The sequence below is a fragment of the Hippocampus guttulatus genome, chromosome 1 (genome assembly GCF_054856545.1).
Source record: "Hippocampus guttulatus isolate MCC_2025c chromosome 1, RoL_Hgut_1.0, whole genome shotgun sequence".
NCBI classification, from domain to species: Eukaryota; Metazoa; Chordata; class Actinopteri; order Syngnathiformes; family Syngnathidae; genus Hippocampus; species Hippocampus guttulatus.
The window spans coordinates 22052744-22078652 of NC_141261.1; the positions used below are offsets into that span (position 1 = coordinate 22052744).

At 41.7% G+C, this 25909-nt stretch overlaps 3 protein-coding genes across 4 annotated transcripts; 2 read left to right on the forward strand and 1 right to left on the reverse strand.

Moving 5' to 3' along the window:
- The first annotated feature begins 1336 nt into the window (after positions 1–1336).
- On the forward strand, positions 1337–8003 carry LOC147210974 (cyclic AMP-responsive element-binding protein 1-like). Of its 2 annotated transcripts, XM_086119568.1 has the most exons (8): positions 1337–1482; positions 2877–2964; positions 3056–3202; positions 3288–3388; positions 5206–5345; positions 5433–5615; positions 5685–5820; positions 5899–8003. In XM_086119568.1, exons 2-8 carry the CDS (start codon positions 2884–2886, stop codon positions 6041–6043), a joined length of 933 nt encoding a protein of 310 aa, XP_085975694.1. In that variant the 5' UTR covers positions 1337–1482; positions 2877–2883; the 3' UTR covers positions 6044–8003. The 2 variants fall into 2 exon arrangements, with proteins under 2 accessions (XP_085975694.1, XP_085975685.1); XM_086119559.1 differs by having other exon boundaries at positions 5433–5820.
- A 53-nt stretch (positions 8004–8056) lies between these two features.
- On the reverse strand, positions 8057–8959 carry mettl21a (methyltransferase 21A, HSPA lysine). The gene is made up of 3 exons (XM_086119581.1): positions 8724–8959; positions 8538–8649; positions 8057–8454 (listed from the first exon to the last, which is right to left on the reverse strand). Exons 1-3 carry the CDS (start codon positions 8868–8870, stop codon positions 8057–8059), a joined length of 657 nt encoding a protein of 218 aa, XP_085975707.1. The 5' UTR covers positions 8871–8959.
- A 435-nt stretch (positions 8960–9394) lies between these two features.
- On the forward strand, positions 9395–15690 carry LOC147210976 (cyclin-Y-like protein 1). Its single transcript, XM_086119591.1, has 10 exons — positions 9395–10146; positions 10228–10302; positions 10384–10418; positions 11254–11354; positions 11597–11632; positions 11887–11938; positions 12014–12133; positions 14266–14432; positions 15104–15266; positions 15339–15690. The coding sequence occupies exons 1-10, from the start codon at positions 9993–9995 to the stop codon at positions 15453–15455; spliced, it is 1020 nt and encodes a 339-aa protein (XP_085975717.1). The 5' UTR covers positions 9395–9992; the 3' UTR covers positions 15456–15690.
- Positions 15691–25909: the final 10219 nt, after the last annotated feature.

The window sequence follows — 25909 nt, forward strand, 5'->3', positions numbered from 1 at the left end:
ATATGTACAGTTTTCATGAGAGTACACTTTGCCTTGGAAAAAGTTAACATTTCAATGCATTGTAACATTTAAAAAAAAAAAGTGCATACAACACAATCCTTCCAAGATACAACATTCCCCTAGGCAGTTTGCAGCGACATTTCTGAAATAGCTTTTATTTTATTATTACATGCCTATCGTTTTTCTGTAGCACTCATCCCGGAACCTTCAATTGCAGATTTGCTGTCGCTAAAGGCGACTTCACTGTGTCCATGCCCAACAGAACATAAAATTACATGATATAATTGTGTACATTTGTCATTATTTCCTTTTTTTCCTCTGGCCAAATATGGACAAAAAGGAATGCGCTGGAGTAAAAAAATTTGACCTGTCTCTGTTAAACCTGAATGGACATTTTTAAAAATGTGATCAGTAACTACGTTAAATGGCAATAAAATAACATCCAGTCAGCAGAAGCAAGTGGTGTCCTTTGACATCTGAATGGAATCTAATATATATTCTAAATATATGGCTGGCTCAACTGACATGAGCAACATATCCGGCGCTGACATAAAGACGGCCACATGTAGGAATGTCCCCTTCTATGGCTGCTTACGAAGGAGTAAAAGTCAGTAACAGACAAAATTGTTATTTAACAAGAGAACAACTGGAAACTCCGTCGAGTGGTAATTGTAGTACTTATAGTTTGGTACCACACGTGGTACACAGGCTCTCTCTAGTGGTTTGCAAAAGAATAAAACTATATAAGGTTCAGTTTAAAATGTTGTTCTTCAGTCCCTATGTATTTGCATATAAACTGTTTTCAAACGTCGGTGCCATTTTTACTTAACCTTTATGAGCAATAAATTTTGTTTGAACCATTTGGTCCAGTTAAAAAAATAATCCTATAAGTAGTCTTACGACTGAAACGATGTAAGACGTTACGGTGGTTTACATATTCATTTACTGTAATATACTTTTTAAGGAGGGAAAGAGATGCGATGTGGCCCCGGACATTTGTCACAGGGGCACGGGGTTCATTCACAGCACGGAATACTGTTTGTGGAAAGGGCAACCGGCTGGGATTTCGGGCCATCACTTTAGGGAAGCTCACACAGGCTGCCCCTATAAATTTTTTCATAGTTGGATTTTTAACACGGGTTAGGGTTTCAAGATAGGATTTAAATTGTGTTTGCAAGACGCGTGTCGGAACCACGGGTGACGCTGCCGCAAACAAATGCTTGAATGCCAACCCCTTTAATAGAAGAGGAAGAATCTTTCGGCCATACTCGCGGGTTCTCGGCTACTCGGCCTTCTTCGGCCCTTTCCGGACATCCGCTTGTTCCTTGCCGACTCTCGCTGTCGTCGTAGCCCTCGTCCTCCTCTCTGTGTTGTTGTTCTCGGTGACGCGACGGAGGTGTAGCCTGACGCGATCTCTTACGTGTCGGTCTGAATAAAAGTGGAGCTCCGTAGACCCGGGAGTGACGAAGCGAGTCTGTGTTGGTAAGAGGATACGCATCCGATCTTTGCTAGACAGTTAGATGGCTGCCCGCAACGTTTATTTGCGGTTTGTAGCCGCACAACGCCAACAAAGAAATCATGGCGGCGGCGTTGCAGAGGCTCACTAAAATGAGTCAGTGGCTGCAATGTTCGGAAAAAAATCAGATTTAGATGGACAGTGGGCTACATTTAAAAAAAAGAAGAGACAAAATTCCTAACGCCGCTGGACTAAGTCACAGAAGCAGTTTGATACATTTTAGCAAACACATTGTTTGAAATAAAGACGAAGCAAATAAACTGTGGTACAGTTATCAAATTTTCCCTCGCAAATCCTTACTGGTTGCAACTTGCAGTCGAAATGACATTAAGGCACATTTGATGAATCAACCGAGACGCAGTTTAATCTGAACACGACCGACTCATAGGGGGAATGCGGAGGAAACTAAACTCTCTTCTTTAAGGCGGAATTAAAGTGTAAACATTCCTATTAGCTTGTTAGCATGCTAACCAAGCAATGTTGGTCACGGTGGCCAGCGACAAGCTACTTGCAGCATTTCTGCACAGAACTAAACCAGGCAAGAAATTTGATCAAGACAACGATTGAAGTGCTTGTCCGGCTCATCACGACTGTTTAATTCTTGCGTTTTTTACTTTGATCAAACGTGTTAAGAAAGCCACACCCTCCTTCGGGATGCCTTTCAAAAGGGGTCACCAACTTGTTTCAAACTAAGAGCTCCTTTTTTAGAACTAATTCACGCTAAGAGCTACCAGTTTGATAAAACGCTTCTGAAATACCAAATGTGCTCAAATCACTTTTCATGTCGTTATTGTTAAAAGTTAATGATTTAACATTCAAGTGAAAACACTGATCATGTTAATGATTTCTCACAGTCATTACAGGGGAAGTCAACTAAAAAAATCGTCTTTGCAATATGTTCCGTGCGCCCCTCCCCAGTCTAAACACCACATTCTGATTAATATTGCGTTTGTGGAGATAAATACAGGTGCATGTTGCTGCTTAATTCATATTACACGAAAACATTATTAATCAGAAAATGCCATGTTTAGAATAGTGGGGGCGGATAGAACATGTTTGACTTGACTTGCCCTTTAAGAAACTGATAAATATCCCTGTGCACCACTTTATTTCTTTTATAAATCTCTGCTTACACTTTAAAATGATCACATTTACAATATTCCAAAAATCACAATGCCTCCTCAATGGTAAACTATTTTAGAACAGGTCCGCGGGCTACTCGAGATCATCACTACATTAGTGACCCTTTTCTTAGAAGTTGCTGAGGTAAAGCATCTCAGCTGAATGTCAGCTGTGCACACTAACACTTTAATTTAATGCTAATGCACATATATTCAAAGATTTTTCTTTCACTGTGCAGATTTTAAATGACAATGGAAGCCTGTGCCGATACACAGCAAAGTGGTGAAACGGGTGTGAAACAAGAGTCCGAGATTGTCCTGTCCCAGGTAACGTCATCATATCACCACCGATACTTGAAAATGTCTAATCTGCTATTGAGCATAAAGTGTCTCACTGGGTGGTTTGTCCTGGTCGTAGGCCTCCATAGCGTCGAGCCAGGTGTCATCCAGCAGTCCCACAGTGACCTTGGTGCAGCTGCCCAACGGCCAAACCGTCCAAGTGCACGGGGTGATCCAAGCGGCCCAGCCCTCTGTTATCCAGCCCCCTCAGGTCCAAGCAGTTCAGGTCTGCACCCAATACCTGCTGCTTATCTCACCAAAACACAGTAAACAGTTGAAATGTAAGGAGAATTTGTTGTGTTCCTGCAAAGATTTCAACAGTTGCCGAGAGTGAGGACTCTCAGGAGTCTGTTGACAGTGTCACAGATTCTCAGAAGAGGAGAGAGATCCTGTCCAGAAGACCTTCGTACAGGTGTGATGTTTCTTGTTATTTTTCCAAGAACCTTGCTAAACCTTCTATTTTGTTAACATTTTCGTTAACAAAATAAAATAAAAATTAAAATGCATTTAAACAAAAACTAACTTAAACTACATTTTACGTTTACAAATCGTACTATGTACGACATAATGTACTACGCACGTACTATGATTACAGTGAAAATGTCCTTCATTTTCATCTTTGGCAATTCATTTAATACATGATCCTTTGGGGTTGATTTTAAATGTATTTATTTCGCTATTAGCCGGAAAGAGAACGTTCAAACAGTCATATGGGAGTCATAGTCCTGTAGTCGCAGTAGCCAGGAAAGAAAAAAATCGTCATCAGATAATATCACTCCCCGCCGATGTGTTTTATGTTTGACTTGGCTTCAAGACGGGCTCCACTGATTTTTGCCATACTCATATGCACTGCGAGGTAAGAAGTGCTTTCCTGTTTTTGGTTCACATCTGACAAAAATATCTGCAGTATATAAAAAATAGTGCCGTACACTGTACAAACAGGTTTAGTATTTCTCAACAGGAATTCAAATATACTTCAGAAGCTGACAATTGAGCAAAAAATACTAATTTTTGAAGTTGTATTCCACACTGCACTTTGAAATTCAGTATCTTTAGACTGTTATATGGGACCTGTATTTGATTTGTGGATGGATGGATATTTTTTTTGGTTTTATTTATATTACACAATACTTAACCGTGGTGTTTTTTTGATCTTGCACAATTAATCCACATTTAACAAGTAATACACAATTTTAAAAAAGGGAAACTAAAAGTAACAAAAACTAAACTAAAACCAAGCTATTTTTGGTGGAACTAAAACAACAATTAAAAAAACAAAAACAAATTAATACTACTGTAACTCCATTTAAAAAAAACACAGCTCAAGACGCCATCAAAGTGACCTGTATCTGTAATAAAAATTCCAAAACCTTAATACCCTGGTAGGTAGGCATTATTTTAAATAGATATATGTATATTTTCATTATCTATTTATATCGTGTCTAAATATGTTCACTTGTGAAGAAGTGAAGTCCACAAAATATTATTTTTTTCATGAAGGTTGAAGAGACAGATAAAGTCACAGTCTTTTGTTTGGATTATTGTTGTAATCTAATTTAATGAATTCTGTTTTCAGCATACGCTACTTGTTTGCTAGAATTTTGTGAAGTTGGTGTAGATAAAGACTCCAAGTCAATTGTTTAGCAAATTGACTAATTGAAGACTCTTTCATATCTCGTTCCTTTGCCTCCCGGTGGTCGAGTGGTTAGCGCGTCGGCCTCACAGTGCAGAGGTGCAGGGTTCGATTGCAGCTACGACCCTCCTGTGTGGACTTTGCTTGTTCTTTTCCGTGCCTGCACGGGTTTTCTCCGGGTACTTTGGTTTCCTCCCACATTCCAAAAACATGCATGGCAGAAAAATTGAACTCTCTAAATTGTCCCAATGGTTTGTTTGTCTCTGTGTGCCCTGCGATTGGCTGGCAACCAGCTCAGGGTGTCCCCCGCCTATTGCCCGAAGAAAGCTGGGATAGGCTCCAGCACGCCCCGCGACCCTTGTGAGGATGGGCGGATCAGAATAAAAATGATTTCTTTGCCTTTATTTTAGCATAAACCTAATTTATAAACCCAAAACACACTAAATTGATTGTAATACAGAATAAATTATTCCTTGTTTGTTTAAAAATAAATGAGAAGAGGACCTTGAACAAATACTTACCGGTACATATTAAATCTCAATATTGGGGGTCAGGGGAGGAATGTGGCAGTAACGTATGTCTGTTTTTCTTTTCAGGAAAATCCTAAACGACTTATCTTCAGACGCTCCAGCAGTTCCTTGCATCGAGGAAGAAAAGTCAGAAGACGACTCTGCCCCGGCCATCACCACCGTCACCATGCCCACACCCATTTACCAAACAAGCAGCGGCCAATACAGTATGTTGATTGTCCACTGCCAGCTTGCAGATGTGGGTTTTGAAGAAATGTTAAGGCCGACGTGTCACAATTATCTCCCCTCTGCAGTCGCCATCACACAGGGAGGGGCCATCCAGTTGGCCAATAATGGGACAGATGGCATTCAGGGCCTGCAAGCACTCACCATGGCCAATGCCGCCACAGGCCAACCAGGTGCCACCATCCTGCAATACGCCCAGACCAGTGATGGTCAGCAGATCCTGTTGCCCAGCAACCAGGTGGTTGTACAAGGTGAGAAAAGATGGCAAACACGGTTCCTCTGGCACTTCTCTTTGTTACCATTTACCTCCAACCCTTCAGCCGCCTCCGGAGATGTTCAAGCCTATCAGATCCGCACAACCCCATCCAGCGTCATGGCGACCTCGCCCGCATTAGGTACAGGAACGGGAACAGAGGAAGTCACGCGCAAAAGAGAGGTGCGCCTTATGAAAAACAGGTATGTTGCTGAGAATCCTGCACGACAACAGTCCCACAATCTGAGACAGTTTTCAAGACCGTTGGTCCTCTCATTCAGGGAGGCTGCCCGTGAGTGTCGCAGGAAGAAAAAGGAGTATGTCAAGTGTTTGGAGAATCGGGTCGCCGTGCTGGAGAACCAGAACAAAACCCTCATTGAGGAACTTAAAGCCCTCAAAGACTTGTACTGCCATAAATCTGAGTAAGCTCATCATTACTCGCCCGGCGGGGCCCGCCCATGTACAGAGACTCAGCAAAGAGCCATGCATATGGATGCCACTCTACCTTTTCTAATTGTTTTGCTTTCTTAAAAAAAAAAAAAAAACACACACACACACAAAAAAGCAAGAAATTTATGTGGCCCAGTAGGCAAAGTTAACTGGCAGTACTCATTTAGCATTCTGTTTCCTTGATATCGTCATGGTGGATTTGTCCTGGGAGGGGCGCCCATAAATGAAGTGACCAAAGGAATAGATTCTGTCACTGAGTCTTGAACGGGAGATGGAGCTGCAAGATGTCATTGGCATGAATGATAGAAGTTACCCCCCCAGCTTCCCGGCGGTGCCTCACTTGGATACCTCACATCATTAACAAACTGTGTGGTTTCATAGTGGTTGGAAGGTGTACCTGAATTTGCATCATGGATTTAATCTTTTAGCTGTTCTTCTGATCTCCTTCTGGGAGATCGCCCTCTTTGTTGGCACACTTTGCCTTGCTATGTGAACAAAAATGCTCAGCGTTTGGATTTTAGTGTTTTATACAGCACAAAACACTAGCGATCTCAAATGTTCCGTTTTTTTTTTAATTGGCATTTTGTCTCTAACCTTATTAATGCAGGGTCATTATTTTTTGTTTTTGGGTTGTTGTAATCTATGGATCTGCACTTTTTTTTTTAAAGAAAAACAGGAGTTCCACACGTGGGTTTGCAATAAACATGGTCTTTTTTTAGACCTTGAATGAGAAGAGATGGGGGAAATGTAGAGAATGAATAATTGACACAAGGTGTGTGTGTGTGATCCAAGTATCAAATGCTTTTTGTATTGTGGCTTTTATTAAAATTATTTCTGACATCATTTTCTTAAAATAAAAACCAAAAATAATGAGCCCTGCTTACAGCTTATGCAATAGATACATCATCACAGACAGTTTGTGATGTGTTTTAACTTCTCTGTGTTATAAAGACATTTGAGAACTTCAAATTAGTAAAATTAGGTTGTATACAATATGCACTTTTCCTTGCTGAAACAATCCAGATCTTCAAGGTGTGTCTGAAAAGTCCCAGCCCTGGTGTTCCAAATGTTGTTTCAAATCCAAATGACAAGTTTCCCCCGTTTAAGTAAAGCCATTCAGTCAATTACACACTTTCCTGGCCTTCTCTGCATTGCCTTCATGCATACCTGGAAGGATTTTTTCAGGACCCTCTGCAGCTTTGTTATCACAGCCATCTTGAGTGACACGCGTCTTCAAAAACAGACCTCCTTTGTGAACCTTTGCGCTTGGGAGAGAGGAATAAAATCAGAATGTGTTAAGTTGGTGCGTAGGGAAATTATATCCAACAAAGCAATGTTCTTTTTGGCCAGGAAATTTCCTTTGCTCAGTGCATTATGTGACTGCCGACTGTCAAGAAGAAGAAGCTGCAGCCACCATGAGCTGTTCTCCCACAATTATTACCTCTTCTCACGCACTGAATTAAGCACACATCACAGGATCTTTTTGAAAATGTACTGGTTAATCGTCTGGCCTACTTAGAGGGGGAAAACTGGTAGTAAATGGTTTGGATTTGAAGCAGCTATTTTTTTAGACCTTGTATTCAACATTCAAGCATGATGCTCTGCAACAATGTAAGCAGTAATTGTCCACAAAATGTTTGGGATGTCATTTTTTCTTCTCAAAGATCATGTCATATCTGAATTTGATCAAGTGTGTTGCACATCGCATTTGACTGTTGGTCAAACATTCTGGAAAGGGATTGTAAAGTGCACCCAACCCAAAGAAATCTTGATCATGATGGGCTATCTTATTTTCCTTTTAGGTATGGTGTATAATAAGACTTTGTTATATTTCATGTGGCTTTTCGTTTATTTTCTTAATGTCCGCACCAACTTGTAAAATACATTGTTAGAGCTGTTACATTTTGGCCGCTGTTAGTAAAAGTGTTTCTGAGAAGCTTGGATTTCCAAACAATACATTTATTTAAATGGGGTGTCTTTAGAAAGAAATCACAAATCCCTCCTGGGCAGTTGTTTCCCAGCTTTGTAAATATGGATGTCCCTATTTTTGTCATAGTAAGTCTCCTCGACAGTAAACTGCTCCCTCAACATTGTCAAAAAATTGGTATCTCGTTCATAGCGTATCCTGCATGCCAGTAGCACCACGGTGGCATCCGCACACAAGTGCTGAAGTGTCTGTATCAGTGGCACAAATGTGTCCTCCAGGTAAACGATGTCTGCTCCCAAGACTAGATCAAAGCCTCCAGCTGGGAAGTGGTCAAGGCCCTCGCCCCAAGACAGCTCAGACACCACCACAGATTCCCAGAGGTCAGAGGGCAGGTTGTATTTCACATTGTTAGAAAGGAAGTCCAGAGCACACCTCCTGTCAGTGATGGTCACTTTGGCACCTTAGAAGTCAACAAAGTCACATTCGATTTTTAAGTGTTAAAACTGCAAAGGCATCACCAGTAACACCATCAGTGAGAGTTACCCAGCAGGGCTGCAACGATGCCCACCAATCCAGTGCCCGCCCCCAGCTCAATGGACACCTTCCCCTTGAGCTCGACATGGCCCAGCTCCAAGTACATACACAAGACAACAGCCTGCAAACACGTGTCACTGTCAATTCATGCACATTGTTGAAGCGCAATTCTGCTCAATGCTTAAGTTTACCGACCGCGTCCCACACAACCGCTGCCACTCCAAGCGTCCTCCAATCCTGAGCTATGACGATTTCATGGCTGGCGAAATGAAAACGCGCCGATGAATTCTGAAGTTTGGAAAGGGCAGGTACCACATTTTCTACATACGGAACCAGAGCCATAACGCAATCGAATCATTTAACGCTCCACTATAAAAAACAAACAATTTACTCTCTTCGCTTCCACATTTTCCACTTCCGCTGAAGGTAAATCATCGCTACTCTTGCAATGCTACTGCCCTCATCTGGTGACTGTTAAGCACTAGATTACGGGATACGTTTCTGTATTCACTCACACATTTGTAAAACTAAACTATATGATCACATTTATTCATAAAAATCACGCCCATTGTCACCGCTCATCAATTTAGAAATCAATACTTGTTTGAATCACACTCACTGCCTTAATTAGCACAAAATTACATTGTGATATTTGCCATTGTCGATTGTTATTATCTTTGGAAACCAAATTCTTGTCCGATAATAAAAGCCGAGGAAATGTAAATGAAAATACCCAATACATTAACAGATATTGTACCAATTTATATTGTATATAATACTGTACAGCACAATTCAATTCAATTATTTTCACTAAAATCATGAATGCTCTTTCTTTTGAAAAATAATCACCCGGATATGACGTCTCGAAAGTGCTCTTGGACAACAGTGGTCTGGTCTCGCAGTATGTACAGAACGTGGGATATTGTTTGAAAAAAACATACTGCACTTATTTGTTGGATTTCACTTAAGTGTCATTTCTTTTCGATGCATCTACACTGCACCGACTCTTAATTAAGGCCGAGTCATCGTAGTATGTAGTAAAGTCGTGGATTGGAATGGGATGCGGAAGCCTGCCCATGGACCAAGAGAAAGCCCTGATTTTGGATTTCTAATCTCTGTTTCGTAAAATGACCGGATACGAATATGTTTTACACTATTAACGATTTTCCACCCATGTTTGAAGGGATCCAAGAATGCAACCGTGCTTACATTGGTACGCACACGCCCTGAACATGTCAGCTTTTCAAGACATGTCTGGTTTGTTTGCATATTTGTCAAACACTCTGAGTCTACATCCTTGTTCTCAGAAGCTAAGACACATTTCGTTCAGGAGGATTGCACGCCGGCTTTACATACTTAAACCTACCCTAACTTAAAAGGATAATAGCTGAGGCCTCTTGAATGAAGAAATTGACTGAGATGATGCAGCCCATATTTCTCGTCAGTTGCATGGGAAATTAAGCAATGGGCGGGTTGGTGTCCTGCTGCATCTCTCCAAGAGAGAGTCCCAAGCGTCTCAGGAGAGAGCTGGACCTTGAGGACTGTCCTATCACCGCAGATGTGAGTGAGGAAACTGGGACCTGCCTGCAACATATCAGTGACAGAGAGCTCCCAGATGGTGAGAGGAGAGCACCTTCCTTTGCACAGTACAGCAACATTGAGGTAGACATATATTTGGATAACCGTTCCTCTCTTTTAGAGCTGGCCCAAGAGGGCAACCCATCGGATCACCCCAGAACCACAACCCTGTTCCTGAACAAATCTCAGACAGATGGTGAGCCTTTCTCTGTCACCATCTGTCGTCATTATCCACCTGAAAGTCACCTAAATGTTTTTCTCTCACCTTTTAATTTAGTGCGAGAAAAAAGGAAAAGCAACAACATAAACAATGTGAGTCTTTCATACAATGGTAATTTTCTTATTCATTCATTGCTCAAATGTTGATGTGCATTATAAAATATAGGTAGAAATACAGCGCTGTGCATATTAGTCAACTTTCACAGGTAAATATATCAGATTGTAGCCACAGCCCAACTCTAATTTTTAGTCTCTTTGGCAGTTTAGGGTTGAAAAGCATCCAGTAGTTATAAAATAAACAAAGGAACATAGAGACAGAATGCTATTGTCGTCATTTGTGTTCTCCACCATAGTTATAGGATAATGTATGTGTACTCATGTGTAAAGAAATCTTTTTATGACCGTTGTTTCCGCTCGTAAATGTTTGTTGCTTTGAAACAACAACAAAACACCAAAACTTAAGATCCTACAAGTAAATGCAAGCCATATAAAAATATGTGAAACAGAGATATAGATGTGCCAAATTCACAAGCCTGATTAAAGTTATCTGCTGAAATCCCTGTACTCATTTTCCATCAATAGGGTTACAAATGAGGGATTGGACAAATCCCTTAATATTCTGCACTCAATTAATTTTACTAATCTGTTGTGAAACCGATATCTATTATGCAGCAAGGTGGAACAGTGGCTGACCTATCATAATGCTCACATCACGGCTACAGGTTCTGTTCAGCATTGGCTCGGGTCTAGAGTATGTTTGTTGACTTTGAATAATCACTTGGGGTGCGTTTGCGTCCTCCCTTTTCTAAAGACATGTATTCCAGATTAATTGAAGATTTAGAAATGGAGGTATCACTGTAAAGCTAAGATCAGCTGGTAACCACATCAGTTTCCTTACTCTTAGGCTAAACATTGATATTTCCACCAGATGTCCCCTGGCCTTCTGATGAGGAAGTACAGCTCCTGCTCTACAATCTTCCTAGATGACAGCACAGTCAGCCAGCCCAACCTCAAGGACACCATCAAATGGTACACCAGCTTTGCTTTGCACTCTGGCAAGTATGGGAGATGTACTTTAGCTCCAAGAATCTAGAGTTGAGCGGCAAACTTCTGCATCAGGATTCCCAAAACTGTTGAACTGTGCTGCATCTTGATTAACTGTCAGGCATACAGCAGGTAGACTTGGTTACAAAAAATATACAGAGATAAATGAATCTGTTCCAAACAGTGACGCACATTCCAAAACTGATGTCCTTCATTTTCTGTTTCAGTGTGGCCTTGGCTATTTACTATCACATAAAAAACAGGTAAGGGTGCTTAGCTTGTTTATTAAGTGTGGGTATTAATGGCAGCATCTTTCAGATAGCAGCTTCAATGAATTTACACTTCTCAAAAAAAAGTTTGTGACATTGAGCTGTCGGGTGAAATTTCAGAATGGATTTAAAATCCACAATCTTTCTGGGTCAACTTAATTTGACATTCTGAAAACCTGTAAATGCACAAAAAATATATATCTCACACAAAGTGCACATTTAATTTCACATTCTCTCCTCCGCTGCAGGGATTCCAGTCGCTCGCTGGACATATTTGATGAGCAGAAACACCCACTGTCGGTGAGATAAAAGCATTTCGATTTTTACTGGCCTGTTTTGGCTCATGACTGACGGATGCCGTTGCTGCCTCCCTAGCGTGAGAAAGTTGCCGACGACTACTCTGCAGTGAACCCCGAGAACAGGCTCATTTACCGCTTCATACGCACGCTGTTCAGTTCTGCACAGCTTACCGCCGAGTGTGCCATTGTGACACTGGTGAGTTCACAACATTGCATGAACCCCTTGACTAAGATAAGTCTTCACGACAGCTGTTCACGACAGCTGTTTTTTTTTGAAAGCTCTTTAATTTTGGCGCAAGACATTTATGACTCTCATCTAGGGCTGCAGCTGATAATTATATTATTTCAATAATCGATTAATCTGTCAATTATTTTCTCGATGAATCATTGAATCAGATAATAAAAACGTTTTAATTTCCGGTTTTGGTCTGTAGCGTCAAAAAATCGACAGAAATGTTGACAAAATCGTTCAAAAAGTTGAAGCAAATGTTCTATTTTGATTCAACACGCAGTTAATCGGTCTGCTATCCTTGAGGACAACACAGAAATGTGGGAATACTTACTGTTGAGTGCTTGTGTTTTTTCTTTGGCCTTTGGTAAACAACATACAAACTTTTTTATTACCATAACCAGCATTTTTTTTCAGCCAAGAAATGATATCCATCATTTTATTATGTGCTGTATGTTACACATACAGCACATTTGACAATAAAGTTGAATCCAGTCCAATCCCAATCCAATCCAATTGTTCTAGTTTACTCTGCCTCCTCTGCAGATTTACTATGACAACAATGCCAATATTCCAACAATGCCAATATTCCAATAATATCATACAATGTAACATTGCTAATGCTGCACACAAACTGATTGAAGTACCGTATTTTCACGACTATAAGGCGCCATTAAAAGTCTAAAATTTTCTCCAAAATGGACAGGACGCCTTATGATGCGAAGCGTCTTGTCTATGCGCTGAGTTCCAAAACCTGACTGACAGCCGACACGCTGTTTATATAGAGAAAAGGCGGAAGTGACTGTGGACAGGCATGCGGCAAAGAAGTCGGCCAATCAGTGAAGGGTGGGCGTGTATGTATACATATATGGAGAGAAAGAGAGAGAAAAGGCAGACGTGAGTGACAGGCATGCGGGGAAGCAGTCCGCCAATGAGTGAAGGGTGGGCGTGTAAGTGGACGCTAAAGGCACGCTACAAGCAGGTACCAACACCTGTATAGAGTGTGGCTATGTGCATTGTTGCAAAACAACTTCGGTTTTGGTTTCTAAGAGCCCCCGAAAATAAATTCTACAAAGAGACACGCCTACGAAGCTCAGTTCAAACTTCAAGCCATCGGTTATGCTTTTGGCATGCGTGCCCATCTCACAGCAGCGGTGAAAAACCAAGTCAAGCAAATGAACTCTGAGCTTGCCGTTATTCCCGGAGCCTTGACTAAAGAACTCCAACCGCTGGACATCGGCATCAACCGGGCGTTCAAAGTAAAGTTGCGAACGGCATGGGAACAATGAATGATCGATGGCAAACACAACTTTACAAAGAGTGAGAGGCAGCGCCGGGCGAGTTACGCCACAATTTGCGAATGGATTGTGGCTGCTTGGACGAACGTGTCTGCTTGCACTGTTGTTCGAGTTTTTGGCAAAGCCGGCATCATTTCTGTGGAGCCACATGGCAATGAGAGTGACTGACAACGAGAGGGAACACGGCGTTTTTGATAGATTACCGGTACTTGCACAATTGTTCAATTCTGATACAGAGGATGAGGACTTTGATGGATTTCTGGGTGATGATTGATCGAAAAACGTGAGTACATTGTACGATGGCTAAATAAAATACAACGGAACTCAGTTTTCCGTTGCCTTTTTAAAAACGTGTTTTTAGCTTGTATCTGTATGTCTTGCATGCTACAAGCTAACGTGTTTTTAGCGTGCGCGCATGCATGCCGTATGTTTAAGCTGGCGTATGTTTTACCACTTTAAAATTGCGCCCAATCATACAGTGCGTTTTGTCTATGTGTAAAATACAGAAATAGCACCCATTAATGAGACTGCGCCCAACCATACGGTGCGTCAAATGGTCGTGAAAATACGGTACATACTAAACAGAACAGGACTAAGTACACTGCCTTGTGGAACACCAGTCCATTCATTTAAGGAACCAGACTTAATTGATCATTATGACTTGGGAGAAGACTTGATGAGATTGATCCATTTTGTGGAGGAATTGCTGTTGGGTGAATAAGCTGCTTTCTTTCAGCATGGATGTGTCCCTCCTAAGGATATCTTTAGCTCTGGATGAGGTAAAGGTTGGTTCTCTCACAGGTGTACTTGGAGCGGCTTCTAACTTATGCAGAGATGGACATCTGTCCTTCCAACTGGAAGCGCATTGTTTTAGGTGCCATCCTGCTGGCCTCTAAAGTCTGGGACGACCAGGCAGTATGGAATGTTGACTACTGCCAGATCCTGAAAGACATCACTGTGGAGGACATGTGAGTCTTGCTTGTAACTGATAAGTACTGTTAAGGTGCCATTGAACATTCTGGCATTTTAGCTTTGCATTATTGTTTTCATGAAAATCTTCAAACTTAGCTTGACTCTTTGGTCTCTAGTTTTGTATACAATGTGCGTTGGGTGCCCTCTTCACAGCGTGTGATAGCCCAGGCAAACTTTATATCATCCCCCGTGGAGGTCTGCATGCAGTTCCTTATAAACGTACTTTGTGAGCTTCTGCATGGTCTCCAGCGAGTCAGCTTCTGCTTCCTTCATGTCAAAGACTGTGCGCCTCTTGCGCATTGAATTTGAAGAGATTGAGAGGAGCCGCTTCCATTGATCACAAAGCTCGTTGGCTGTGTTCACTCCCACAACGGGGTAAAGCGTTTGTTGGTATTTGCGCCTGGCTGCGGAAAATACCAAAAGAAAGGCACTTCCACCAATGTGTACAGTTAGACTGTGCTTTGCGCTAGTCCTTTGCTGGGCACGAAAATAGAGCCCTAAACCTTTATGAAATTACTTTACGTCAAACATAATATCAGTTCTTTTTATTGTTCTTACATATTCAAACTGTGAATAATTATTGTTTAATGCAACAACCCATGTTTTTAAAGGAAATTTGACCCAAATAATCTGACACAATCTCTGATAATCCTGTTTGACCTTTCAGGAATGAGATGGAGCGTCACTTCCTTGAGTTGCTCCAGTTCAACATTAACGTCCCGGCCAGCGTCTACGCCAAATACTACTTTGACTTGCGCTCACTTGCTGATGACAATAAAGTTGGCTCCCTTCTGCAGCCGCTCAGCAACAAGCGAGCCCAAAAGTTGGAGGTGAGTAGTCGGAAGCACTTTGCCACATGTCCCTGTTGTGCATTACTGACAAGCTTGCAATGTTTTCTTCAGGCCATCTCCAGGCTGTGTGAGGACCAGTACAAGAACGTGAGCAAATCCTGTTTGCGGAGGACCGTCAGTGCAGACAACTTTGTTCTTGTCAAGAACACAAAAGCAATATTGTCCTAATTTGAAACCTGCAAGGAAGTGAAGTAATGATGGGTTCCAATCCCATACATTTGAATTGGAGCCTAAATACTTCGCAGACTGACATTTCAAAGTGTCTTCACAAATATTTGGATGCTACCCTGTGGTGGTGTTCCTTTCACGGAGACAAAAGTAAATTTTGCTTTGCTTACTATGTAGGCTATTTTGACTGAAATGTAACCGACTTTATTCAACTAAAATAAAAACAAGTGCAGCAGTTGGGTTTATTTATTTTTTTGGTGTGGTGTCTCCCTCACATCCAAAAAATAATGAAAAGAAAAACAATCCAGGAAGTTGTGAAAAGAGCCCAGAATTGTAAAAGTAAAGGCTTTATTTGTGGCCTGTGCCCGAAGTTGGCCAGAAGGTATAAGAAAGTCAATTTACTGTACAGTAGAACTACACTGCAAGATACAGAGAACTGTTTCAAATATTTTTGTAATTTTGCTTTCTATATAAGTTAACCAAAATTAAAAAAAATGTAAGCAGCTGAGCTCACCATTATACAGTATTATCATTACCCATTCTTGGAAAATTGCGATCAACCTTGGTGTATGTTAGTTGCAGTGAGTTTTGAATGTTACTGAATGTATGTGATGCAGGTTAGTACCGTGCAAAAGTCTTACCACAACTCTGTGTAAACAACCCTTCCATAGCAATCATTTTAACTCATTGAACAAATGCAGTTCGTTGGATCAGGCAAAAATTTCAAAACCAGTTTATTAGAAAACAGAGACTTGTGGCCCATGGAGGACCTGAAAGAATGGTGGTGAGCTCATGGAAAAAATGGACATTGAGGACTTAATTTACATCAGTACCATAACTGGCATCAGTGAATTCTGGAATCCCTCCAGAATCTTTTGGCAATTCCATAGTGCAATACAAATTTGATGTCACTCTTATTTTAACTGTTTGTTCTTGGTCAGGGTGTATTTTCTTCTATCCATAGCAGTGGTTCTTAACCTGGGTTCGATCGGACCCTAGGGGTTCGGTGAATCGGTCTCAGGGGTTCGACAGAGCCTCTGGTTAAGGTTAAGGTTAAGACACACCCGACTGAACATGTCAATTAGTTATGACACGCCCACTTGGCCATCACTGACTGGTTCATTTTGTGCACAATTAAAATAAACATATATTTATATCTTGAGATTTTATTTACGTTTTTTTCTGGTTTTAATAAATGCGTTTTCTTATGTCTTGAATTTGTAATATATATACTGTATACAGTATATAATTTTTTTTCCACTAATGAAGGTGTCTGTGAATGTGCATACGAACTGGTTTGGGTTCGGTACCTCTAACAAGGTTAAGAACCACTGACCTATTGTATACCATCTTCATATCAAATCTAATGGTGAAGTAATACTATTGTAAGGTCCTTTGCAACAATTTAGACCAAGCAAACAGCCATTGCAATGGTAAAGTGACGCGTCTGAGACATTATTCTCACGACTGTAACATTAGGTGGTAAATATTTGCTGCTGTTGTTGTTGATTATGATGATATATTAAGATGATATATTTTCATCGTAATATTTGTTTTAGCACTCAAGGGAGAGTCCATTTTCACACCGCAATACCTGTATATTTTGCTGCACTGACCAAACGCATTTTACCAGAAGAGTATCTCGCTGTGCTGAATATCTTCAACAAACTTTGTTAGCAGAGCAGCGTGGAGAGAGCAGTGCCCGCCCGCCACCCCAACATCTTAAAATAAACAAAAAAAGTTGAAAATTACGGTCCAACTCTGGCTTCTAAGAGGTACGTTAAAGATATGACTTGACAGTCGTGTAGGCTATCTGGAATCGTTCACTGCAAAATGCTAGCTTCAAAATCGCCACCTGCTGCATCCAACGGATCTTCATTTCATCCAGTACAGCTTTCTTTTTTGCCACTCGTTCCAGAATTGTATGACGTGTTTACGTCCACGGGGAGGCAGCACCACAACGCCTACAGTAAGTGAGCTCATATCGTCACTCAACGTCCTCTCTGGGCCTAATTGCAGCTTGTTTGTGGGGCTACACCCAGCCAGAAAAAAACCCGTCAGAAATCTGTGTTGCCTCAGCTACACATTTAAGGCTACAAATCCTCTGCTGTAAGCTCTTAAATGTAAATGTGTCTGATTTATTAATCCTCCTTGTAAGCAAACTAATCGGGGCTATGCAAAATTTACCAATTTATGCCTTCTGCAAACAAGGTCAAAGCATTTTCTTCCGGTTCGGGTGACTGACAGAGGTCGATGACCAGAGACTGGAACAAAACACCTGCAGAAATATCCAGCATCTACAATGCCTTCTGTATTATACAAAATATCTTCACCAGCTGACCATGTACTGCATGTTCCCCTGGCATTTTCATGCTGCCTAGTCATACGATGACATACGCTATGGAATGTGAAATCTGTGTGTGTGTGTGTTTTGTTATCCCTATAGAACTCACAGCGCCAGTGTGGCTTCATTAATCTCTCAGCATCAAGTCCCTTGATTCAAGGGACTTGACTGAACTCATCAAGCTGCCCCAACACCACCTGGGAGAGTCTAAGCATTTACCCTCTGCTCAGGTCACGCTTCACAAAGAAGGTGAGAGTTGTACTGTATACTTGTCAGGCTTCACAGCAGGTGCTATGTTTCGCCCTATCAGTCACACTAAATGGACCGTACATTCATTCAGTGCCAGTGCCACAAAAGTAAAAAATTAAATAAAATCAAACATCAAACCAAACAGGTTACCTAACAAACAAGTAACTCGCCAGGTCAGATTCAGCATATCTATGAATTTAGACTGTCATAAAGTCAAAACCGCACATTTGATCAATATGAAACAATGTGTCCCATCCACATTACAAAATGTACAGAGGCGCTATTCTGATCACATTACAAAATATGCGGCACTATACACAGTGTTGTGTTTTAGGAAATAACTCACACCATGCAAATACTCAAGTAAATATTTTTCCTTCTCTGTCTCTGTGAGTGAAGGTAAATCTGCTCAGTTCCCGCACTTTTTTCAAATATGGCTCTCGAGATTCACTCCAGAAACCTGAGTGGTTTCCCATGTGGAAGATGAATGAGCAGAAAATGTCACTGCTGGTTAAATCAGCTCCACAAGTTAGAAACACATTCTGGAAGCTGCAGTGTTCTGATCCATCACCAAGAACCAGCACAGTTCTCGTGGTAGTGTCTTCTTTTAGGCTTCTAAATGAAGGAACACTTTGAAAGATGTTATTTTGTCTCTGACTGTAACCACATATTTTCTGCCAAATGCCTGTGTATACCATTGATATACAAAGACCTTTTCATAATGTATATGGAGAGGTGTTGGGTGGCAGAACTGGAGTGACAATCGCTGACCTGAATTGAAAATGATCACAAGAACTTGTGTTTGCGCTGCCAGATGCTCCCCAAAAGGTGGATTTGTTCGAGTGGATGACATAACTGATAACTTACCTGTTGAACTTACCTGTTGAAATGTCAATTACAGACACCATTGCACCTTCCTTGAAAGCAAGTCACCTCAGTCCGCACATTGAAACTATGATGCAGAGAATAAGGTTAAAAATCATCATTCATGCCATTTACCGGTACTCTGTTTTCTCAATCATTCCGGACTTGTCACCTGCCATGCATGTCATGGTTTGTTCACATATGACAATGCTTGAGGTCTTACCACCTGGAAGTATGCGTGTCATCATGGTGAAAAGTGCTATAATGACCTTCACAAACAGATTCCTTACATTACAAAAAAAAAAAAAAGTGTGTCCCTCCCGAAGAATTGAATTGTTTTTGTATTGTGCTGCAGAGCGTACAAAAGTATGACGCATCCACCTCAGTGTCATCTGCAGGAGTGAAGTGATGATGTTAACGGTGCGCGTCGGATCCAAGCTTTCACATTATAGCATCTATCTTGGCTTTGCCGCACCGCCGCTCTTCCTGCTGAGCTGGCACAAAAATGGCTGCTGACTGCCGCTGGTTCTGTTTGTCTTCTAATGAACTCTGATTTAAATTTTGCCACGCAACCCTGGCAGTGGAGCAAAGTATTTCAGGGGAACCAGATGTTCAGCAGACACCAACAGTAAGCTTAAAGAGCGCCTGTGTACCCTTTGACCTTAGCAGGGAGGCTGCTGTGGCATTAAATCAGCGGGTATGCGAGTTGGGTTGGTAGTCTTCTTCACAACACCTATTTGCATATTTACATGAGGCTGTTTACATACAGTACAAAGCAGATAGGCTGCAACTGGAATCATCCCGGTCCCATTAACCCCTAGGCCTGGTTCAATTTAACAACCTTTTAAATTTGTTTGTGACCATTTTTGCCCAGTTACAGACAGTCAGAAATTTTTGTAGCTTTTTGTTTTTGCTTCTTTTATTTTTAACTAATATCAGTTCTTATCGTTCGTATTAAACGTGTTCATTTGTTTACCGCAGAAAAATCCTGTCTGAAAAAAAAAGACATTTCCACATTTTCTCACTGACACCTTATTTTTATAATATTGGTAAGAGTACAATCTTTTTTACTGGAAGCAGATGGAGCTTCCAATTCTTAAATTTAAATTATTCTCCATAGACAGCACGGGGGTTGACTGGTTAGCACATCCACCTCACATTGCAGAGGTACAGGGTTCAATTCTGGCTCTGGCCTTCCTGTGTGGAGTTGCATGTTCTCCCTGTGTCTGTGTGGGTTTTCTCCGGGTACTCCGGTTTCCTCCCACATTCAAAAACATGCATGGCAGGCTGATTGAGCACTCGAAATTGTCCATAGTTTTCACTGTGAGTGTGAATGTTTGTCTATGTGTGCCCCTGCGATTGGCTGACCAGCAGTTCAGGGTGTCCCCCAACTACTGCCCGAAGACACCTGGGATAGGCTACAGCAGGCCCACAACTCTCATGAGAATAAACAGAACAGAAAATGGATGGATGGGGCATTCTCCATAGTCAGCAGAGGCTCGATCACGACCTCTTGGAATCCAAATGACATCATTCATTTGGTCCATTGGAGGACAAATGACATAATCTGGTTCAAAATACAGTATAAAACAATTACATTTTGAGAATGAAACAGAGGGGGGAAGGGTACATAAAAGAGCAAAGTAAGATACGATAAGAAAACCTTTATCAGTCTCGCAAAAGAGAAATTCCCAATTCACAGCAGCAAAGTTATGAAAGGAAGAAGTAGGAGAACAAAATATAGCAGCTGATGGAAAGGCAGCCACTCTCGCACTGTAGTTCTAATGTGTCTCGATTTACCAAAAGTTTCTTTAATAGAGTCAGAATCAGTGTAGTGATGTACAGTATATAAAGAATTTAAATAAGAAATAACACTGTCAGACAACACACACACACACACACACACTCCTTTGTGGAGTTTCATTACATGTGCATTAGCACAGTTAAATTGGTTCTGGAAAGTGTCGTAAGTTGAACATAAATGGCCAGCCTAGAGCCCAGAGGATTGCACTTGTTTTTGTGACCTACTGAACTGTATTTCTCACTTTGATGCCAGATGGTTAACAGCGCTATTATGTCATTAAGGGTCATGAAATGCTTACCTCTTCCTCTGGTGCCAGTTAACATTGAAGCAATGCGACACTAGAGGTAAACCTGATGATGATGCTCCCTTTGCGACCACTATGTTAATGTTCCTGTGAGCGCTGCGATTAGCAGTTGCTGCGCAGTGATGATGAGTTGAACAAAAATGTGTTCTTGTGCGTTACAACTACGGTTGTTTTGTTTATGTTGGCAGAGACTAAAATGTCTGTGTGGGATCTCATGTTGACCTTCACATCAAACCTTGCACAATAACGGCCGTCAGCCAAGAGAATGTAATAAAGCTAATGGAGCACGACGCAGTGGAGAGAATATGGGGCGAACACTGCATGGCTGTTCATGCATGTCTCTGCCTTGAGTGTTCCAAAATCTGTCTCGCTTCTCACTGTTTATCAGCTTCGAAGTAGCCAGCGTCATACTTTCTGCTTGTGCAGAAGCAGCATTCAGACTTTGTGCTTTGATGTTTATGTGCAGAGGCTAGCTTAGCATGCTGCAAATTAAATCAACATGATATACGGTTCTGCATTCATTGTGGGCGGTTCCACAGCCAGCCAATAAGTTTCCACTTTGCCTCTCTTGTTCTCCTTTCCCCCAATGAGAGCTTAAAATCACTTTATCGCACAGCCCAAGACAATTTCGCCCTCTGTTAAATCACCAAGAAGGGACTTTTTTTTTTTTAAAGCGCGGCAATGCACCCCTGCTCTTCGGCACCCGCAGTGACAGTTAACAGGATTAGGCATGGCTTACATAAGTGTCTCCCATGGCAACAGAGCGATGGCAGCAAAGAAAAGGCGGGGAGTCCATTCGCACCTGCAAAAGATCACCGCCGTTTTACAGCATGTCCACGTGCAGACAATAAGTTTTACTTTTGATGCTTTTTCTTTGTCACCGTCACAAATGAATGTGGCACATAGGTGGGAACACTAGCGTGCACTGTATTCTCTCAGCCACGTTGTTTGTCTCACTGTATGTGTATCTGGCTCCCTGCGACAGTTGTGCTTGCATGCCTCAAATTGTGTCCCGTTGGAAACACAATGTCTTCAGAATGGTTCGTTTCCCATAATTCCCCCAGGAGAGGCACATGCATGCTTTCTGCCTCTTGTGGCTCCAGCCATTTTTACCATACATTAGCAATCCACTGTCATAAGAGTTGAATCGCTACCTCTCATCCAAAATTGCAACTCAAAAGCTCAAGTTAAGCATTACATTTGAGATTTGGTATCACTGTCGTGAAATGTGTGTGTGTGTGTGTGTGTGTGTGTGTGTGTGTGTGTGTGTGTGTGTGTGTGTGTGTGTGTGTGTGTGTGTGTGGTTTCTAAAGTCGGCCCACAACATGTCCTATCAATATGCCGAATGACTGCTTGATAAAAACATTCTATCATGATTTCTCAGCAAAGCCACGTGGCCGTGGCCTTCTGCCACCTTGTTTTGCCGTAGCACTGACCATTTTTGATTTGTTAGGCTCATCTCAAAAGGCTTATAACCTTGAACTACAGTGTCGTATTATTCTGTATTCCATTATGTCAGGGGTGTCAAACTCAATTTTGTCGCGGGCCACATTGTAGTTACCGTTCCCTTGGAGGGCCGTTATGACTGTGAAACCCTATCAATAAGTCAAGAATAAAGGTTTATTCAACTATTGTTTAAGTAACTCCAATGAGGGGTTTGCTAACAAGAAAATGCTTACAATATCTCTCATATCTTACATATGAGAATTTGAAATTTTGGAACACGTTTTAGCAAACATCATGGAAGTTGTCATCTTTGCTTTGCTTTCGTGGGCCACATAAACTGATGTGCTGGGCCAGATCTGGCCCCCGGGCCTTGGGTTTGACACCTGTGCATTATGTGATGCTTGCTGTCTGCTGCACTGTTTCTTTCCTCTCTCATCTTGATCTTGCTGGCAGCGGACGGGCCCCGTCCCAGATAACAGTCCTGACGGAGATTTTCGGAATCAACCGGATGGAGGCTCATCGTCACTTTGGCCTCATAGTGCAGCATCACTTTGCATCCAAGTCCAAGGCTGTGATTGGTGATGAATGCATATAATTAGAAGGGGTAGGTCGTTCAATTGATTCCTTGGCCCATTTAGAGAATGAGGGCTCTGCAGATTTCTGAGCACAGCAGACAGAATGAGGTGATTAATTCACCCATAGATATATAACTCACCATTCTCTCAGAGCAAATCAAACCTAAAATGCATCGCTGTGTTGTTTCGCTCTGAGTTGTTAGCGGCAACTTTTACTGCAGGACTGGCTTTAACCTTGAGACGTCTCCCCTGGCGCTGGTGTGTTTGTCGACCACAAGGGGGTCTTTAACCTACATAGGTAGCAACATTAGCGGAGCTAAACGCATGCCACAAACTCCACTGGAGAACAGCCAAGTCAGCAGCGGGATGGAAGCTAGCAGTCATGTCAGACGCGCAGGAGGAAAGCGTAACTTTCGGCACTGGTTCTTTCCAGCCTCACACATATTTTCCTGCTGCTGCCTCCAAGGACTTATTTTTATTTCACACATCCTGAACTATAAACTGACATTGACAATGACCTTGTCAGACTTTTCAGTCATTCCATGTTTATGTTCACTTCACACGTATTAATTGCTAGTTAGCCAACACTGTGCCATGGCCTCCTATTGGCAGCAAAATCTGCGGCAAGTGGAAGATTTAAGGGTGTGGAGTTAAGTTGGGGGTCGATTTTAATTTGGCCCAGCGCTGCAGCTGATTGTGGCGATTGTATCGCGTTGCTGTTGTCTGGCTGATGCCGGTTGGAGCTTATCATGGGCACGTACATTGCTGATTATCTGCAGCTTTCTGCGGCTGCACCAAGATCAGCTATCTTTGTCTGGCTCATTGAAGCAAGACAGTAAAGGTGACAAAAGGACATTTGGCGAATTATGATCATGGGGCCTTTGGGGGCATGAAAATCAGCTCACAATGCAAATCCGTCATTTGGGTGAAAATATGGTCACTGATTGTGTTGCGGTTCAGTTGGCTGACGTCAGTGCAGCCCGAAAGGCTCAGTACCCACTCAGTGACGGAATTAGACTGACTATAGTTTTCTTATTTGTACCTTTTCTTTATACTGTATGGATCCATTCAAGCTAGGCACCAAGTCCTTGTGCATTCAAACAGGATGAATAGCATCGAAAATACAGGAATGGATAAAAGAAAAATATTTGTTCAAAATAAAGAATGGATTCTCACCCTTTGCCCAGGAAAAGAACAATTTGCTAACATGCATGCTTATAATTGACCTCACATTCCTCGTCATAAGGTTCTAATTGTATTTTCTCCCAGCCAATCAGCATAGAAATATAGTGATAGGTATACACCAACATAAATAGAAAGTACAACAAATGCAAAGATCTAGAATCAATTTTTGATTATAATAGTAAAACAAAACAATCAAACTAAAGGTCCCTATTTTCATAGACAGCGCACATGCGCTTGGCATAAAAACTGGCACATCTTAATTTTCTTGTCTCTAAGTCTTGTTTAGCATGTTTGGGAACGTGGCAGAACGTGCACCATGCTGGGCCTTCCCCGTGGACCAAGAGCATTTTCCTTTACATGTCCCCCGACCCACCTGACATTTTGGCGACTGAAAGCAGACTCGACTTCAGACCAATTGCAGCCAGGTCGAAGTTGTGGCACCGATTTTGGTGAATTTGTGTGATGGATGGTGGTCTTTTTTTCATTCATAAATATGACGGTAGCATGCATCGATCCCACTGAATCACTGTAGAAATTAATTAATTGAATGCATCAAGCTGTGGTGGTATGAAATAAAATCATCTGGATCCAAGTATATTTTTTAAGTAGACTATTCATCTACTTAAAAATGTATCTAAATCCAGATTCTTTTATTGTGTGCAGCCATTTGACAAAGTAAAATGGACTACATTCAACACACCATATTTTTCAGTGCAGCTAAGGGCAGGGAGCAGCGGGGGGTTCAAACACAGAGGTGAAGAATTGCAGTGGAAGGCAATTTCCAAGTACTCAAGTCCCAGTGGTGATCTCTGCTTTAAATTATCCTCAAGTGGAGATCTGCTTGCATTTCCTCATAAACGTACTTTGCACACTTCTGTCTTTGACAGGTTCTCCAGCAAGTATTTTTCTGCTCCCGCAATGTCACAGACTGTGTGCACCTCTCCTGCGCTTAATTTAAGGGGAATGAGAGGAGCCGTTTCCATTGGCAGGGAAGCAATTGGATATGTTCACTGCCACATTGGTGCAAACGCCCCTTTCTAACTGCACCTGTCTACCAAAATACCAAAAGAAAGAAAACTACACTCATGCGCACGGTTGGACTGCGATTTGCACTGGGCATGAAAATAGGCCCCACTGACTTGTACTCCATATACAGTAATCCCTCGTTTATTGCGGTTAATGGGGACCAAAACCACCCGCGATAAACGAAAATCCGCGAAGTAGCGTCCAATTAACATAAACAGGTAAAAAAAAAGTTTTTTTTTTTAAGTCCGCAAACGGTCCGCGAGAAGCTGCAAAACAACAGCGAGTCACATAGAGCAACATATACAGTACTGTACTCCATGTATATGTAAAAAAAATAAAAAAAAAATATACAGGTACCGGTATATATTTTTTAAATATGTTTGAAAAAATCCGCTATGCACTGAACCCGCGATAAACGAACCGCGAAGTAGCGAGGGATCACTGTACTGCATATGCTTTCTGTTTGCTTTTGGCAATGTTTCAATGAGTGCCACGAAAGGGATTTAGGACAGCATTTTTTGTAACGGGAGCTACCTTAAGTTACATACACAGCTGTGGACAAGTTTACATACCTTTGAGAGATGCATACCATCCTGTAAAGAAAACATGAATGATCAGGTCAAATACATTTGATTTTATCTATCCATCCATCGATCC

Excerpts from the sequence above, each read along its gene's own strand:
- LOC147210974 (XM_086119559.1), top strand. The coding sequence starts at position 2,884 with ATGACAATGGAAGCCTGTGCCGATACACAGCAAAGTGGTGAAACGGGT. Across the intron at positions 3,203-3,287 it reads CTCAGGTCCAAGCAGTTCAG|ATTTCAACAGTTGCCGAGAG; the intron begins GTCTGCACCCAA and ends GTTCCTGCAAAG. Across the intron at positions 5,821-5,898 it reads GTGCGCCTTATGAAAAACAG|GGAGGCTGCCCGTGAGTGTC; the intron begins GTATGTTGCTGA and ends CCTCTCATTCAG.
- mettl21a (XM_086119581.1), bottom strand. The coding sequence starts at position 8,870 with ATGGCTCTGGTTCCGTATGTAGAAAATGTGGTACCTGCCCTTTCCAAA. Across the intron at positions 8,650-8,723 it reads CAGCGGTTGTGTGGGACGCG|GCTGTTGTCTTGTGTATGTA; the intron begins GTCGGTAAACTT and ends ACGTGTTTGCAG. Across the intron at positions 8,455-8,537 it reads CATCGTTGCAGCCCTGCTGG|GTGCCAAAGTGACCATCACT; the intron begins GTAACTCTCACT and ends TTGACTTCTAAG.
- LOC147210976 (XM_086119591.1), top strand. The coding sequence starts at position 9,993 with ATGGGCGGGTTGGTGTCCTGCTGCATCTCTCCAAGAGAGAGTCCCAAG. Across the intron at positions 11,939-12,013 it reads AGCAGAAACACCCACTGTCG|CGTGAGAAAGTTGCCGACGA; the intron begins GTGAGATAAAAG and ends CTGCCTCCCTAG. Across the intron at positions 12,134-14,265 it reads AGTGTGCCATTGTGACACTG|GTGTACTTGGAGCGGCTTCT; the intron begins GTGAGTTCACAA and ends GTTCTCTCACAG.